The sequence below is a fragment of the Cavia porcellus genome, unplaced genomic scaffold (genome assembly GCF_034190915.1).
Source record: "Cavia porcellus strain 051 isolate PalLab524CR breed Dunkin Hartley unplaced genomic scaffold, mCavPor4.1 scaffold_26, whole genome shotgun sequence".
Taxonomy (NCBI): Eukaryota; Metazoa; Chordata; class Mammalia; order Rodentia; family Caviidae; genus Cavia; species Cavia porcellus.
In genome coordinates, this window is record NW_026947509.1 from 34,902,985 (window position 1) to 34,921,943 (window position 18,959).

At 42.1% G+C, this 18,959-nt stretch overlaps 1 protein-coding gene across 1 annotated transcript in view; it reads left to right on the forward strand.

Moving 5' to 3' along the window:
* LOC134473275 (translation initiation factor IF-2) overlaps positions 1 to 15,993 on the forward strand; it is a 35,984-nt gene extending 19,991 nt beyond the window's left edge. Inside the window, exon 2 of the mRNA XM_063237130.1 lies at positions 15,146 to 15,993. Coding sequence (XP_063093200.1) covers positions 15,146 to 15,784 — 639 coding nt within the window. The 3' untranslated portion in view covers positions 15,785 to 15,993. The remainder of the gene's footprint in view (positions 1 to 15,145) is intronic.
* Positions 15,994 to 18,959: the final 2,966 nt, after the last annotated feature.

Below are 18,959 nucleotides of genomic sequence, written 5' to 3' on the forward strand. Positions count from 1 at the left end.
TCTGGTAAATAAGAAAAAAAATAAAAATAATTTCAGGTTTATTTAACATATTGTTCAAACTTCTATTATGTGTGAGGCACTTCAGACATAAAGGTTTAAATAGCTGCCTTTATAGAAAAGTATACTTTTAGTAGGTATAAACTGGTTTGAGAAATCCAATTCATAAAATAATGGCTGAGTTATACTTGCAAACTACTTTCCAACATTCTGTTCCATCTCTTCAAGGAAATCAGGAAAGCAACAGAGTAACACAACAGGAAATGGACCACCATAACGGTGTCTGTGTCATTTCTGGCAGTTTGTGGGACGCAGGACCATCTTTGCCTTTTCTCATTCCTTCAGTGTTTGACTTCTGCCCTGCTTCACTGGAAGAGCAATGAGTTGCAATGAACACAGAAGACACCTCCTCGGTGTCACTGATCCAGCCCTCCCTCCTGAGAAGGGTAGCTCTGAGGGGCTGGGGATTTAGCTCAGTGGCATAAGTGCCTGCCTTGAAAGCCTGTGGTCATGAGTTTGATCCCAGGTAGCGATAAAAAAAAAAAATAAATAAATAAATAAGAAGGGTAGCTCTGAGTACAGGGCTCAGACCCTCCTCCTGGAAACCTTGCAAAGGGCCTAACTGGCCTGTGAGAATGAAGGCAGCACTGTCTGACTTGCCCACATACTCTGCAAACCCACTTTTCTGTCCTCCAGAGATCTGTCTTCAATGTGCCATCAAGGACAGAAATCTGTAAAAAAAAAAAAAGTGTCAAAACAGGTTGAGAATACTGTTCAAGATTGTACAAGAAAACGGAAATTATCCCCATCCTAAACTAAACGCCTAGGATAATCTTGTGAAATGGCTGATCTTTCTTTCCCTTGGATGTATTTGCTCCCAAACTTGGAAGGCATATGGAAAAATGAACTAAAAGTTACATAATATACAGACATATGAATACTGGCACACTGCCTCCTAAACAGTCCTTTTGAAGAGCTACATGGTATCAGTAACCACCATTTGGAAGCTGGAACTCCCCAACCTCTGTTATGTGACAGTGGAGGAAGAGGGAATCTGGACACAAAATGCTACATTTAGAATCTCTCCTTTCTAATTTCTTTATAGAGGTGCCATAACTTCCTAGCTCTCATTCAGAAGCAAAGTCAGATATCCTGAAAACCCTTTTGGTTCCAAGGAAAGATCAATGAGCCCTTTGGTTCCAAAACTAGTGCCTCAGAATTAAGCTACCCTGGGGGAAACACAAGGGAACCCGGGGGATAGCCCTGTACCCCCTGCACTGTGGGGGAGGAGGGGCTTTCAAGAGACAGTTTTGCAATTGCTACATGGCAAGATGACAATGCATCTTCCAAACCAGGACAATCTGGGAAAGGAGACAATGAATAATTACGCAAGACCAGGACTATGGCCATTAATGTGTTCTTTCTCTGGCAAAGTAGCATTTATTTACTCCTACTAATTGGAGCTTACTCCTACTCCTACTAAACAGTAGTTATCTTGATCAGCAGCCAATCTTTCTTTTCTGTTGTTAGCGTTTATTTCTCAATTTAGTATAGGCAAATCACCTCATTGTGCACTTTTGTTAGTGACAGTGAAAAGAAGTCTCTTGCAGTATTTGATATTTTAAATCAATAAGCAACTGCAATTCACGAACTTATGCAGGAATATGACACTATTATGGAATAACTCTTCAACTTCCTGCTAATCCAGGACAAATAATCAACTAGTTGACATTTCCCCTACAGGCACATACTTCATAGTTATCGTAATTCATCCTACTCCTACTGCTGGATCAGAACAGGTTGGCTGACCAAATTTCTCTAAGTGCCCAGTATCTTTACATGAGCTCTTCTACTTTTCCAGTATCTTTGAACTATTTTTCCCTGCCATATGCATCCTTCTATGTGGAAATTTAAACATTTTCATGCATACCCATGGGGAATAAGGGCCACCTCACAAAATGAGACTGGAAATGAAAATCAGCGGGAGACTGTCTGCATGTGCATCAGTTTTGAACAGGTGAGGTGGAAAACATCTCCTAAAACTCAAGCTTATAGGCAGTCTGAAGACCAATTCTGAATCTATAAATCCAAGTTCTCCTCCAAGAGATAAGCACTTGGCCAGCAGCTCTTTCTTTCGATCACTAAAATATTCTCAGCATTAATAACCCTTTCTTCAGGTTTATGATGCTACCTACACTAGACAGTGTGTGCCAATAAACCCAGTGCAACATAAACCGTAAAACTTTTAACTTGCTCAAATATATGTAGCACTCCAAAGATTCAGAGAAGCAAACTATTTTTTTATTCAGTAACTAAAATAGCCAGATATTTTTAAATAGCAGCTTTATTGATAATCACCTATTGACATCAATTCATCAATTTAAAGTATACAAAATTCAATAATTTTTAATTTATAAAATGATGAGTAAAATACTCAGGGCAGGATTTAAAATATTAACAGAGCTTACTAACAAATGCCAATTATTGATCTGACTCATGTTTTACCATAAGGTAAACGTTCACCTTTTGCCCATCACCACAAAACTTTTCACACACTTATCTTAGCTTCTCCCCACATTCGGCTACTGGCAATGGAAAGAAGCCTATTTTTCTCATTCAAAGACCCAACTGCTATTCATATAAATTGTCTTCCAACTTATCTTTCTTTAATTCATTTTTCTACCAGATACATTTTATATAAAGGGGTGAGCTAGATTCTTCAAACTGATTTTCCCCAAAGATGACCAACTATTTAAAAACATTTTGCTAAATAATCCTTTCTCCTTTCCCATTAATGTGTGATTCTGTTTTTGCAGAAGTTTTGTAAACACCTTTTATTAAGTCTTCTAAGTTGAGTTTCGAAAAAGCCTGAGAGTATTCCTCAAAAAACTAGGATTGGTGGTCCCATATCTTTCCCAAAGAATTAAAAACATCATACCACAGCGATAGATGTGCACCCATGTTAACAGCAGCACAATTTGTAAAAGCTACATCTTGGAAACAATCTGCCCATCAACTGAAGAACGCATAAAAAAAGATGTGGTATTTTTATACAATGGAGTACTACACAGCCATAAAGGATAAACTTGAGACTTTAATAAATGGATGCAACTCAAGACCATAATCATAAGTGAAATAAATCAGACTCGCATATTATCTCCCTAGTGGGAGAAGCTGAAAGAAAAAAAATACACACACACACACACACACACACACACACACACACAACAGTTAAGATATACTACTATTTTCTATGAGTTCACAGAAATGAAAGGTGTATGCTAATATTGTTGGAACAGTTAAATGCAGACATTTTGTACTGTGAGTAACTAATTTAAAGATAATACATACTGTATTAACCATTGTTACTCTCCAATTACTGTTTTGAACTTTTAATTTTTTCTCTTTAAAATAGAAAGTTAGAAAAAATACTACCCTTATTTAACTCGGAAACATTTTCTTACTCAGTTCTCTCATTAAAGAACATGATTATTCTCCATTCTTAAATTCCTTTTTACTGAATTAATCTTACAGAGATCTCAGCATTTTATATGGATACTCTGACTTTAGGTATTTTTTTTATTACCATAACACTTTTCATTTCACATTTTTGCAACTGGATACTGCCAGCAAGAAAAATGTACCATTAAATATCTTTATGTGGTAGACAGCCGCAATACCAAACATCTATTTTTATCCCTTCAGTTGACTGTCTTGATTTTCCTACATTTAAGACTGTGACCATCTAAAAATACTGTTTTCAATCCTGTTTTGAATGGTTACACCTTTGACACATTCTCATACTATGCAAGGTAACAGCAAAGCTGAGCAGTGTTACCGGCATCCTTATTTTGTTTTTCTGACCTCAGGAGTTCATAATTCAGGAAGAACAATTCATTATCACTGTCATCTTGACAAGTATTGGAATGATAGAGCCCAAGGGTTAACGTAGAGGCCAGTGCCAGATACTGACGCTCAAAACCAGGCTCTGTGCCTTGTCCTGCTGTTAATTTTGCTAAGACTCTTGTCCTCCACCTCTTATCCTGAACTGCTCAATCTACAAAATGAGAGTAACATGAACCTCGTTCTTAGAGTCGTGAAGATGAACCAAGGTAGCACAGATAAAGTGATGAGAACAAACCAGGCACACAGTAAACAAGTGCTACCCTCTGTGACAACTCCCTGTTTAAATTTGCTGGTATAAGTTTGCTGGTTTTACTTAGACTTTTCATAGCTATTCTGATAAATGAAACTGGAACATTGACTTTTTAAAAAATGTTTTATTAGGTTTCTAATACTGTCTTTTATTAGTTTACTAGTTTATTAGTTTTATAACATGAATATGTTCTCTTTTGGTGGTTTTCCAACTTTTTATAAGAATGTATACTATCACAGTTTGGAGCTTTCCCTCCTCTTTTTGGTGGGGAGGCTGTGGTGTCTGACATATTGTGCATTCTATGATTACTTACATGATCTGATGGGGGGGGGATCGTTTTGAGTCAGGGTCTTACTATGCAGTTCAGGTTTGCCTTGAGCTTACTTTGTAGCCCAGGCTAGCCTCAAACTTGTGGCAATCCTCCTGCCTCTGGCTCCCAAATCCTGGGATTACAGGTGTGAGCCACCATACTCAGATTCAATACATTTAATTTACAAGTGGAGGTGTTTCTAGTAAAAAACAAACAAACAAATGAAAATGCTAACCTTCCCCACCATTTTGGCTTCTGTGAGGAAGGGTAATTTTTCTATCAACTCCGGTTCCAATCATTCAACTTCAAATGAAGATCAAGACTAGCTCTTAAGAGAACAAATGGCTTTTGAATACTCTCAAAGAATAGGGATGACTTTAATAATATAAAACTATATAACGAGTATTTGTTTATTGTGTACACATACAGGAAGACGCCAGTTTCTATGTTCTTCTTCCACATTTGTAAGGCATTAGATGCAGGGCACATTATCTGCAAATGATCTGACCCGAATTGCTTGGGGAAAATGTACTAGACACCTACATTCTAGTAAGACGTCCATTCTTCACAGCTTCTCCACACTCTGATGGCAACTCAGTAATGTGAGAGTTCTCTTGGTGCTCCGCGACGTCACATGCTGGTGACCAGGAAATGACTTACTTTTGTATTAGAAACCATGTATGTGCCAGAATGACTACATGCCTCAGTCTTACAGCAGAGGTAACGAAACAGGGTAAGCTACCAGTGAAAGCGTTACAGCAAGGTTCTGTAGCTAAGGCCCCTTTCTAGGTGTGTAACTTCGGGCCAGTTACCTGGCTTCTGTTCCTTTGTTACTCACCTGAAAATACGAAGACAAAAACAGGACTCATGGGATTAAATGAAGTAAATACAGAAGTCTTAAACAACATTCATGCAGCTGATGTATGTGTGCAGCTCCCAATTATTTATTCTCTTACCTCATTCCTCCCATTCACACTAGCAGACATTATACTATTTTCTTTCTTTCTTACTGAATTGGCCTAAGTCAAGGATGCTGATTAGATTCTTTATCTCAGGCCATACTGAAGACAAATTGGTAATAAAAAGCACAGAAAATGTTTAATTCAGGGATGGCCAAAAAACTCAAAAATGCCTCAGTAGGTGACATAAATATATAAAGTAGCCAGGTTTACTGAAGGCACTAGGGGATTTAGCCTCCACCACTTACTTTCTTCTAAATATCTCTTTTCTTATGCCAGGACATAGGATTAAATCCTCACTAGTAGTGGAAAATATTAAGGATAAAGGAACTACAAACATTGTAAAATGAATGTAAAACAAGAAATATCAATTTTTAATCTCATTTTTCTTTCAATGAATTAAAATTACAAGAATGCTAATCACTGATATAAGTATATATTAGTATTAACTACATGCTTACATTAAAGAGTAAAAAAAGAGTAGTTTTAAAACTTCACTGTTTAAAAAGAGTAGTTTTAAAACTTCACAATAATATAGCACAAGCTCAGTTAACTGTTAAAAAAACAGCTTTAAATGAGTCCTTTTAGTGGTTTAAAAACTTATTTCAGAGGGTCAGTACCACAACAGACGATACATACAAAACAGATCAAGAGAGTCCAAGTCCAGTTGGGCATGGCAGAACACATTTGAATTCCAATGCTCTGGAGGCTGAAGCAGGAGGATCTCAAGTTCAAGGCTGGGCCTGTACTACATAATTAAGACCTTGTCTCAAAATACCAAAAACCAAACCAAAAGAAGAGTCCAGATTCAGGTTTTTTTTTTTGTACCGGGGATTGAACTCATGACCACATGCTTGCAAAGCAGGCGCTTATGCTGCTAAGCTAAATCCCCAGTCCCTAAAAAAAGAAAAGTTTTCCTACTTTGTTGGTTAACTTTTCCATGTACTTGTTTTTTTTTTTTCCTTCCCAGATTCACTTTTAAGGTAAACAATTTCAGTTCCCCTTTCCTCCAATCCAGGGACACTTTATCACTGAGCCATATCTCTAGTATTTTTTCTTTTCCTTTCAGACAAGGCTCACTAAGTTGCCCTGGAACTGTCCATCCTTCTCCATTAGCATCCTGAGAAGAGGCACCTTGCCCAGCTAAAGCCATCAAATGCGTCTGAAAACACACACGTGATGGCAGAGTTGGAGCACTTTGGTCACCATAAAAGCTAACATGCAGAGGCAGTGCAGGCTTACCAGATACACTGCTCACGCTGTTTCTGTCCTGAGCCCTCGACTACTGCACGTGTAGGTTCTACCCTTACTACTTCGCAAAGAGAAGCTGAGAAAGGACATTAAATGCCTGCCAGCAACACACAACTATGATTTAAATCCAGAATTCTAAGAGTGCCTTTGTCATCAATATTGAGTTTTAGTTTTGTTTTTTACTTATAAAACAATCTCTATGGTATAGTCTCTTTCTTAACATATTACGAATTTGTATTTATGGAACATTACAGATTTCATAATTTCTCAGATTTCATAATGAATTACTTTTAGTAGCACATAACATACCTTACCAAACGGAAGAAGAAGTATGAGCAGATGTGTTAGGTGACTGATTAAAAATGCAATTTTCTGCTGTGAGTTGAAGTTTTGGAAACGGGACTAACGAAAAGTCACTAATGGGAAGTATGTGTGTGAGAATCTTAACAAATCTGAGAATTCTTCTAACCTTACTTTAATTTCAGTAAGTGATCGTCTTCAGACGATCAGAATGCAAATGCTTTGAATATCATATTGAGTGTGCAAAGAACAGCATTTCCCAAACTGTGTTCCTATAGAACCCTTCCTCAAGAAGTTTGTGGGTATTTCCTAGGGAAGTGGGTATTGTGCCTAAATAAAGTTGGCCAGCTGGAGAATACTGCAATTATATTTCCTTTGAAAACAATCATAACATACATTAAAACTCTAACTACAGGAAATCAGTAACACAGTATCATCAACAATAAAAATAGGTCAGGAGGCTGAGGCAGGAGGATTGCTGCAAGTTCAAGACCAGCTTGGTCTACAAAAGTGAGTTTAAGGCCAGCCTGAACTGGGAAAAAACACACACCCACTCTGGGAGCAAGGAACGTAGTTTCAAAAATGTAACTCTGTGATACAGTGCTTACCTAACACCACAAAAATAAATAAAATACACACACACACACCTCTGAGCTGAATGTGGTGATAATGCCTCTAGTATCAGTTATTTGAGAAACTGAGGTAGGAAGATCGATTGAGCCCAAGAGTTCAGGTCAGCCTGGGCAACACAGCAAAAACTTGTCTCAAAAACAAAATAAATAAATAAAAATCTGATTTATTGAGTTTAATACAGTGCTTCTCCAAGTCATAATTCTACTTTCGAACCTCTCTTACTGTTAGCTACTCATCTATTAAAAAACTAGTGTTCTGCAAAACATAATTTGGGAAAAACAGCTTTATGTGAACTCACTGGAGAAAGTGAGATTCTCAAAAGCTGGTATCTGTTACAGTAAAAAGATCACTTCCAAATAAGCACAAATATAGCAGAAATAAACATTAAGTTGTATTTTGATTATCTGATGCCTACTGACTAGAAGAAAAACTGTATCATATCATCACTGGTTATATCATTTAATATTTATAGACACAATGTATTATTCCCTGAAAATACAAGATGGTTTGAAGAGAGAAAAAAGATTTAAGAAACTTTCAAACAAAAAACGATTTAAAAAAAAAAAATTGGGAGCTGGGGATTTACTCAGCGGCATACGCGCCTGCCTTGCAAGCAGGCAATCGTGAGTTTGATCCCCGGTACCGACAAAAAGGAAAAAGACCAAAAAAAAAAAAAAAAAAAAAAAAAAAAAAAAATCAACCCTCAGTGTAAATTATAATCTGGAGAATAAATTTACATAATTTACAACTCACACAAAGGCTGACTAGAAGACAAAACTACACTGTCAAGAAAAGAATGGCAGCCGAAGTAGATTTACACGGAATCATGGGAGTGACCTGCGTTCTGGTGTCCCTGCTGGAGAGTAACTAAACAATCTGGCTGACAACATGCCACCAAATCAGGAAGAAACTGTTCCAAGTTAGAACTCCTCAAGAAAGAAAAATCTGTAAGAACCAAACTAACAGCTACTGGAGGAGCTGTGGTCGCTCTGCATTCCCCCAGCGAGGTGACGCGACCTCGGGCAGAGGCCTAAGCTCACACACTGCCTTCATGCAGCTGAAGGATCCACAGCAGCTGCAGCAGCAGAATACTCACTGCCTCGAGAACTGTTCTGGACAAACCCGAACTTAATTCGACATTTCTGGTCCTCTCTTTCCACTCGTATCGCTTGTAGTTAATGTTTCTCCTTTCCACAAAACAAGTGGCTCATAGAGCTCCGTAACACAGTTTTGACAACGAAACTCATGTGAGGCTTGAGGACTTGTTAATCATTATCTGACTTACTAAGGTTGTACTTTACAATCATGTAACATTTAGTTCTTAACTCTTCATTCATAAGCACAAAGGTGGAAAATAAACATTTTGATGTTAATCACTCTTACCCTAATCAGAGAACTTCAATACTGTGAAGTCACTCCAGGCATCTGACCAACTGAAGAAAAAAAGGCTAAAGCACAGTCACATGCTATAAAGTTCTCATAAAAAACCAGACTTCTAGACCACACGCAAAACTAAGGGTACGTAGTAACGGAGAAAGTCAAGTCGCAAGCCTATATGCAGGTCAAAGAATGTAAGAACAAGGACTTGAGGGGTTCTGAACCTGGGCCCCTCCCTACAGAATGGAAAGAGTGAAGCCCAGCAAGGTTACTTGTTCAGAGTGACAGCATGATTAGTCACGAGGTCAGGACCCAGCACGGCCCAGCCAATTCCCAGGCTTCTGTCTTTCCCACTGTAACACAAGTCTCTCATCCTCACAAGACTAGCATGAAAAATAAATACTACCTACTGGCTTAACTATAAACCACTAATCAAATTATGATACTATACAACTGAAGCATACAACAAACCATCTCATCTTGGACTGTAACATGTGGTTACTGTTTGGAAACCTATTAAAAACCTCAATAGCCTCTATTTAGAAGCCTTTATTCTAATACAACTAAATAATAATGCTCAGCAAAAAATGAAGACACAATGGAAGAAAACCATTTCAGAGGAAGTCATGCTGCATACCCCAGGGAGCGTGGACTTTTAAAGTGAGGCAGACCTGAGTTCAACTGCACAGCGCACAGTGTGGAAGGTGGAGAGGCTGCACCCCTTGGTTTCCCATCAGCAAGAGGCTGGGTACCACCTCCTGCAGAGGTGTGTTCACTGCGTGATGGTACCGAAGTGTGATCTTAAGGCCCCAGTTTATATGGTAACAACTTGTGTTGGTCTCCCTTGGTTCTTTGTCCATTTCAATTCTTAACTTCATTCAGATGCCCCCCAAGCTTTCCAATGACATGATTATGAACATATTTAACCATAAAAAAGCATGACATGTCCGAGTGTTTAATACACGTGAATATAAAGATGACACTACTGCATGAAGTATAAAAAGTTCACTCAGCAAACTAGATGAAGAGAACCAGATGAAGAGAACTCAAGATCCATTCCTGTGACCAATATACTGCACAACCCTAGACAGGTGGCTTCACTTGCAGAAAACTCCATCTGCAAAATTCACTGAACACTACTCCATGTACAGTGGGCCTCAAAAAACCCGCCCAGAATAGATTGTTTCTCAAGTTCTAAAGCTTCTTCCACCTAGAATGGTCAATTATTAGCATCATAAGACTTAGGATGCCTGAGCATTCACTGTGTGCCAGGCCTTGTTCCAAGCCTGTCCAATGCAGTAACTCATTTAATGCTACTGTGACCCTCCCAGCAGTGAGTTATTCTCATCCTAGCCATCTAAGAACTGGCCTAAAGCTGTGGAACACAGAGGTGGAGGGGTGAGGGTTCCAACCAAGGGCTCCTGGCTGCTCCTATGCTTTTAATCACTAGAGTAACACAGTCCCTCCAAATGTCTAAGAATCTCCACATGGGCCTCACATACATGTAAACAAAACACTATTTAGGCTGCTTCATCCTTATGCCTAAATGTAGCTGCTATGTAATCTGTGGAGGGAGAGAACAATGACTAATATGTTAATAGTAGCCTGGGCTAGCTGCGGTTCATTACATAAAGGTATAAGGTAGCAACTTAATTAACAGCAAGCTACAAAATGTATATTTTGTTTCTCAAGCATTTTATTGAAATTACTGTTGCAATGTTGTTTTAACATGAACATACTTCCTTGGTTCTCCAAAACTTATCTACTGGATAACACTCCCAAGGAATAATTACTATGTAAAACTAAACTGCCACTAAACATTGGGTAACTAGATTTTATCTTTGTGATATACATATGAAAATACATATGTATATAAACAAACGAACATAAACCTACAATTTAAATCACCATATTCTAAGTACCAAAATCTCAAACTAGACACAATGTGTTAAGTACCATACAAATAGGTATGTGCCAACAGAATGGCAGGGCAGGCTTTACCGCCTCCTGGGCCACTTCACACTTGACTGACCTCTTGTAATTCTCTACATACCATTCTCCCTTCCTGTGCTGGCTTAACTTCACACCTTCTATAAACTACAATTCTGTCCTACCTTTGCCCCTTCCATTTCAAAAGACAAAGCACAGCAAGACTAGGAATCTGTGAGCTTACTAAGTTCTATGAGCCAGCAATGGCGTATTGGATGTGCGTGCATACACACACACAACTTATAGCAGTGAGTTAACCTGCCATCCATCCGTAGCCTTAGGCCACCATAGGAACTCTTCCCAGGATCCTTGGAAACACAAGTAGAACATCTATCATTTTGTTTCTACATCAAACTACGCTAAAAATAGTGGTTATGTGTATATTTGCCTTACCATGCTCAGTCCTCTCTCCAATAAATGTCAAAAGATAAGATTTTTTGCAACTTTTTGGCTTTATCTATATTCATATAAACACGAGATCTTTACATCACAACAACTAAAACAATACTTTTGAAATAAATCTAGCCCCCAAGTTCATAGATATTTCACCTTCTTTTTCATAATTAATCACATGGCAAAATTTTATCAACCAAAATTTTGCCATTTTACTTTTTTTTTTGTCGTTTTCGTTTTTATCGGTACCAGGGATCGAACTCACGACTGCCTGCTTGCAAGGCAGGCGCTTATGCCGCTGAGCTAAACCTCCAGCCCCCATTTTACATATTAATCCAACTATATTTCTGTTTCTGTAAAAGCCAAGAAAGTCCACAAAATCACACTCCTAACTAAAATAAGCCATGATAAAGAGTCAAAGGCAACCAAAAGACAATACCTGAAATATAGATTGTGTCCTAATACTGGATTTTATTTATTTTTATTTTTTGGTTGGCAAGGACAGAAATGGTGGGGTGGTGGTAGTGTATGGATTGGATATGTGACTGTATGTGTGTCTACATTTTTATAGTGTACAACAAAAAATGTTAATAAGTAATGATCCATTTCCTGAACAAATAATTCCTGGGAAAGGATAGCAGTAGCTACAGAGAAGCCTTTACTCTCACAAAAGGTGATTGAAAGAAAAACCTTTAGTGATATTCCACAGTAATACAGATGCTGTGTAATACACACACTTGCAATATACAAACAAATTCCAAGCCAAGACCAAATTATAAAGCCACACTGTACATTTAACCTGGTCTCTTATTTTTTTATATTAACTTTATGAAAACTTACTCTAACTCAGTATCTCCCTTTATATGCTATTAGAAACAAAGTTCTTACTAATATATGTTAGAATGTAAAGCATAAAGAGAAAAATGATTTAACACAAGGACCTGTGGTCTAAAATACTAATGAACTAAAGAAAGCTGCTGTGAAATACGAAACAAGTGCCCTTTGTAATTGTAGTAGATCCCCCCATAGCAAATTCTATACTGTTAAGGAAATGCCAATTAAAAAATATATCTAGCTTGAATTCTGTATGGATGACCTTTGTGTGAAACTATTTTTGAGGAGTGGAGGGTGGGCAGGGGCATGGCACGCCAGTGTGTGAGAGACTGTGCTCCAGCCACAGAGCCCCTCTAAAAGTACATCCACTCACACACACATTTTATATCTTAGGGTCACATGTATTCCAGCAAGTGACTAAAAACTATTCAAGCCTGGTGTAATGACACACACCTGCAATCTTAGCTACTCAGAAGGCTGAGGCAGGAATACTGAAAGTTGGAGGCCAGCCTGGGCAACTTCTGGGCAACTTAGTGAGACCCTGCCTCAAAATTAAAAAGGCTGGAAATGTAGCTTAATTGTAGCATGCTTAACTAGCATGTACAAGACCCTGGGTTCAATCCTAGCACCATAAAAAAAAAAAAAAAAAAAAGTCAACAAACAATAGGATCTTACAGAGAGCTTAATAAATATTTTCAAACCAGAAGCCTTTAGAAAAAGCTCTGGATATGTGTAATCTCAGCACTTGGAAGGTTAAGGCAGGAGTATGAAAAGTTCAGAGTTCACACAGTGAGTTCAGCGCCAACCTGGACTACATTATGAGACCCTACATCAACAACACAAAATTAAAAGTTTTCCATAGGCCACCTTAGTGGCAGAGTGTGTGTCTAGCAAGTGCATGGAGCTCTGGGTTCACTCCCAGAGCACCAGAGAAAAACAAGGAAAAAAAGTTTTGTCCACTGTAGCAATTACTAAACATGACTACCGCATTTCATTTGGGGTAAATAACCTGATCTTTTCAGGAAAAAAAAAAAAAAAAATCAGTATCTTTAAGAAAGCTTCCTTGGGCCAGGGATTTAGCTCAGCGGCATAAGCGCCTGCCTGGCAAGCACCAGGTCGTGCCTTCAATCCCCAGTACTGCAAGAAAGAAAGAAAGAAAGCTTCCCTTGCTTGGGTAAAGTTTTTTTTAGTACTTTTATACAATTAATGATAAAAATGTTTTTAAAAAATCTGCCTGGCAAGAGCAAGGCCCTGAGTTCAATTCCCTGTACCCCCACTAAAAAAAAATCTCCAGTACTTTCTGTGTTTCCTAAGCTTTTGTAAAGTTCATACTTTACTGTTAAATTTTTAAAACTGAGAAAAGTCAGCATTCACTTGTCATACACACAAAGATAAGTTATGTAAATGCTTATAAAGCCAACACAGGTTTTAAGCTGCTTCTACAGGCCACATATTGTAGACTTCAAATACAGCTACTAATTATTTGCTACAAACTTCAAAAAACTACAAAGAATAACCAAAAACTTTTTTCTACTTCTGTCCTTTACAGATTTTCATAACTAAAAACTAATAGTGATTACACTTTTCTGAAAAAAGGTCTATGCTCAACTTTCTAGCCTACGGTATTAACTTCCATTCAAAGCATCAATTCAGACTAACGCAAATGCCACATCAGAGAAGTAATTTAGGTTTAGTTAGTAAAATCAGAGTACAGATATTTAATATACTGTATGAGGAGTTTTGATTCATTCTAGGGAACTCACAAACAGAAATGCCTATAGGTGCAGATGAGCTGTTTTTATAGACATTGTCGCATTTCCTCTTAAGAGCCTAATGTCTAACAAAGCTTTGTGCAAAAGGTACTTTGCTTAGCCTGGACATGGATTTACTCAAATATCCCGGAAGCCATCAAAATCGTTCTCAAACGACAGACGTTCAAAGAACAGAATATCAAATACTGACCAGGGACTACTCTCCTTTCTTCAATATACCCTAGCCTACATTTCCAGGCTCGAGAGTCATTGAGAAATCAGCTGCAGGTTTCCTTACATCATCGCTCAAACAGTTTTCTTCGATAGTCTCCAAGGACCTGGTCCCAAAATAGCCTTTCAGCCCATCGCACCCCACCAAGGCCCTAGACAATAAACGGAGTTATCTACGATACCTAAGCTATGCTTTTGTAGTACGCACCTTTGTCTTCTAGCTGGGCTCCATATAGTCTCTTCTGCAACCTCCTTCCTAGCCTAAACCCGTCGCCCCCCGCACCGCAGCGCCTCGCCCAGGAAGTCTTCCAGGTTTCTGCTGAGGCGGAAGCGATCGACCGGGCTGGGCTTTCCCAGGTGCCTCTCTCACTTTGTAGTTCGCAGGACTTATCGCCTCCTTCCCGCTATCTTGGCTATTTGTGTACTCGCCTTATCTCCCACACCAGAGGGACAGTAAACTCCCGGAGGAGGGACCGCGGGGCCGTGTTCACCTGAGTCCCTGCGGCGCGCACCGACGCCGGCGCCTGCACGCAGGCAGCGCTCGGGCTGCTTCTACCGAACTCCGGAACGCGCCGACCGCACAATCCCTAACCACGAACCGGTCAGGCGTTTTCCCGAAACGATGATCACAAAGGCGGGACCTGGCTCCCGGCACCGCGAAGCCTCCGGGCCCGGCACCCAGGTGCCCGGAGCGCGGGGCGCGGAGGCAGTGACAGCGGCGCAGCCCGCACTCCCCGGCCCTCACGCCGGCCCAGGCCGCTCCGCACCATCGCCGGCCGGGGGGTAGCGGGGAGCAGGCCGCGCAGCAGCGAGGCGGCGTGGGCTCCCGGGCGCCGGGCCGGGCCCGTTCCCTCGCGGCCGCCGTCGCTGCCCGAGAAAATGGAGGCGGCCCGGGGCCCCGGGCGGGCGGAAGCCAGCGGCGTCCACGCCGCGCCGCGGGCAGGGCAGGGCGTGGGTCACTCACGGGGCTGGGCCGGGCGGCTCCCTCTCCGCCTCCGCGTCGTCGCCGTCCCCGTCCTCCGCCGCCGCCGCCTCGGGCTGCTCGCTCGGTCCCCGCGGCGCGGCTCGGGCGCTCGGCCCCTCCGTTGTCTTCCGCCCGCTGCTGCTCCCGGCTCCCGGCTCCCGCGGCGGCGGCGGCGACCCAGAGGCTCCCGCGGTGGCCGCCGCGCTGCTGCTGCGCTCGCTCGAGCCGCGGCTGCGACTGCAGGGTTCGCAGCCGCCTTCGCCTCCGCCTTGTCCCGGCTCCTCAAAGACCAGAGTCTCTCAGGCCGCGCCGCTCCCGGCGCCCCGCTCCCGGCCCGAGCCCGGCTTTGACTTGCGCACTGCGCAGTCGCCGAGGGCGCGACGTCGGGCGGCGCCGCAACGCCCCCTCTGGCCTCGAGCGCCCCCGGGCGACCGGGCGGACTCAGGACGCTGGAATCGCGCGAGACTGAACGCAGGGGGCTCCGCAAAGCAGGGGTGGGGGCAGTTCCTCTTCCTCCCCATCTGCTGCTTGCTGCTTCTTGGATGCTGGCGCCTGCACACTCTCTCTGGACAACGTACGCCCACGGTCAACGACCACTTCCTCAACTTCTATTTATTTTTGCTAAAGGCCCAAAGCTGATTTTATGCAGACTGAATCTTTTATTCTTGAGCTCATAGCTTCGTTTTGTCGTCTCTGACTGCAAAGCAAGTGACAGGATGTTCCGGAGCAAGAGGAATCAGCCTGGAGTTAAATCCCAGCGCCGCCCCTCAGGATCCACCGGCTAGTTCATGGCCCTGTGACTGGGTTTCTCACACGTTAAGACAATGTAAAATAAAATATGAGCTGAATGTGGTGGTGCATGCCTGTGCCTCAGCATGCTGGGTGGCTGGAGTAGGAGGATCGCAATTCAAAACCAGCGGGCCTAATTTAGCGAGACCTGGTCTTTAAAAAAACAAAACAAAAACAAAAATGATGTAATTTAGCCTGGCGTGGTGGCTCAGCCCTGTAATCCCAACATTTGGGAAGCTGAGGCAGGAGAATCCTTGCAGTTTGAGACCAGCCTGAGCTACAAAGTGAGCTCAAGGCCAGCCTGAACCGCATTGTGAGACGCCATCTCAAAAAGACAAAACACAACAACAACAAAAACCTAAACCAGAAAGGGCTAAGGATATAGTTTAGTATAACGGCCCTGGATTCAATCCCAAAAAACGAGGGTGGGGGGCGTGGTTTATAATACAGTAGTAGTACCTGCCATAGACATATGGGAATGAACAAGATGATGTGTTCCCAAGGCCTGATGAGAGTCTGGTACATAAAAATGCCATATATGGGTTTCTATGTTAAAATTATAGTTGAACATGATCCCTGCGCGTCTCCAGTGTGGTGCAGCTGCGAGCAATGGTGTGAAGACCACACTTGAGTGTGGGAGGATTCAGCAAGAAAGCCAGTTAGAGGCCATGAAATAATGTAGTTGGCTGGGGTGCAGCTCAGTGTTACCGAGCTTGACCCCCAGGTGTGAGGCCTTGGGTTCCGTCTCAGTGCTTCGAAGGAAAAGGAGAGAAGGGATGCAGGCTAGCGGTGGTGGAGGAATGAAGGTGTGCTGGGTTTCATGCACCTTGAAAAGGTAGAGTTGCCAAGATTTTGCTGACTTCTAATTTTTCTTCCTCAAGAAACTTTAAAATTCAATTCAGTGATGTGGGGAGGACTTGAACAGAGACCAATGTGAAAGGAGGAACTTGAGGTTATTTTGAGGCATAGTAAGTTTGAGCTGCCTGCTGGACACCAAGAGAAGGAAGAAGTCAGACATAGAAATATGGAGTTAAGGGAGAAGTCCTGGTTGGGATGGAATTTGGGGAGTCCTCAGAGTGGGTAAAACATTGGGACTCAGGGATGAGTGTGAGTAAATGGCAAGGCCAAGGGCAGACCCAAGTACCCCAATGTCAGAGGTGGGGAAATTAAAAGGAACAGCAAAGGATGCTGGGAAAGAGGGGGTTTAAGAGAAACATCTGTTGGAAGACCAGGGACAGCTTTCAGGGAAGAGGATGGGCCGCTCTTGAAAAAGGGAACCACTAAATAGCTTAATAAATCTACTACCCTGGATGAATGCAATGAAAAGAAAAAAGAAAACTCATCTTGCTTTAAAACTATAAATACAAGTAAAATATCAGCCTGTTAAAGTAAAGTTCATCCAAATAAGCACAGGTTCTTTCCAGCATATCGGAAGCTGTTAGAAAAACCAGCCAGTCCCTCAGTGGAGAGTACCTCAGGGTCTCGGAATGAGGACAGCCTGAGCTTAGGAAGAAATCTGCCAACAATCGTTGTCTCTCCACTCCTCTCTGCGAACTGCAGAAGGTGAAAAAGAGGTACCTGGCCCCCTGACCCTTTGCAAGGGAGACTAGCGAGATGGCAAATGTTAAATAATTTTGAAATATTGTTCATTCAAGACTTTCCCCTTACAGTGGTTTGGTTTATTTGCTTGGCTTTTGTGGTAGATGAGAGGTTTTTTTTTTTTTTTTTTTTTTTTAAATGTCAGTCCCCTCAAAACAGGCCTTGACTGTATTCGCATTCAACAAAAACAATTGAGACCTGATCTCCCAAGGACTCGAAGAATTCACAGGAGTAGACAGCCCCATGGGTAGGGTATCCCTCCCTTTGCACTAAGGGTCAGATAGCATTCTAGGTCATCCTCTTGCCTGGGATAAGCCCATCACCGCTGAGAATCATAGCTGCAGGACAGCAGAACTTTCTGGAGCAGGGAACTGTAACAAACTCTGAAAGCAAACTCTAAGGAGCCATGTCATGTGAACTTACAGTGGGGATTCCTTTCTACACCCTTCTGTAGAGTTCTCTGGAAAACCATTTCTATAAAAAGCTTTCTGCCTGCTGGAAAGTTTCTCCACCCCTTCATCTTGAAAGCTTCTCTAAGAGTCCCTCTGTTCTTCTGGGCTGTCCCCATGGGGTACAGCCATGGGGTGCACCCCCCACACACAGGTATGGTCCCGCATAAATCTTCTGCTATGCTTTTCTCCCTTCCTCTTCTCTCTGAGGCTGGGCCATAAAATGACGGTGCTTCCTTGCCTCAATCAGGTCACCTGTGAAAGGACCTTGGAGCCTGACTCATGGCTCCCCTCCCACCCCACCCCAGGCCTGACTTTGCTTGAGCGACCTAAGTGCCACTGCTCCCACCTCCTAGGTCCTACTTCCCTTGTGTCCTCTGTCCCAGTGGCCTTCACTTCTACCCCAGCCCAACAGCCACTTGGCTGGCCCCACCTTGGACACCACAGTTACCAGGACCACTCCTCCCTGCAGCTCCACTGTGTACCTGCCCCTCCGCCCACCCCTGGCCGCACCCTCACACTCGCCAGACCTGCTCCCAATCTCACGAGAACTCTGTTTATTCAACAAATACTTACAGGGAGCAAATAATTACTGAGCACAGTGGGAATGAGACCTTGACCAATCTGTGGTCCCACTGAGTCTATAGTCCAGCTAAGACTCACAGGTAAACAGGTAATTAGAGAAGAGTGAGAAATGCAGGGCGAATAAGACTTCATCAGTGGAGGTTAAATGCTCAAGGTAGAATTTTGCAAGTAGCACCAAAAGCATGATGAGTTTAAGGACCTGCTTGGTATATAGGGCTTGGAATTTGAGGGGGATTGGGAACAGATCTAGTTGGAGAGACAAGCAAATGTTTAATCACAGAGTCGTATCGTCCATGTTATGGGGACAGGAGGGATGGCAAGTGGAAGGTGGACACTGAAACTTCAGGACTTCGAGTGCCTTGTGCATGGTGTACTGTGGATTAGAAACACCA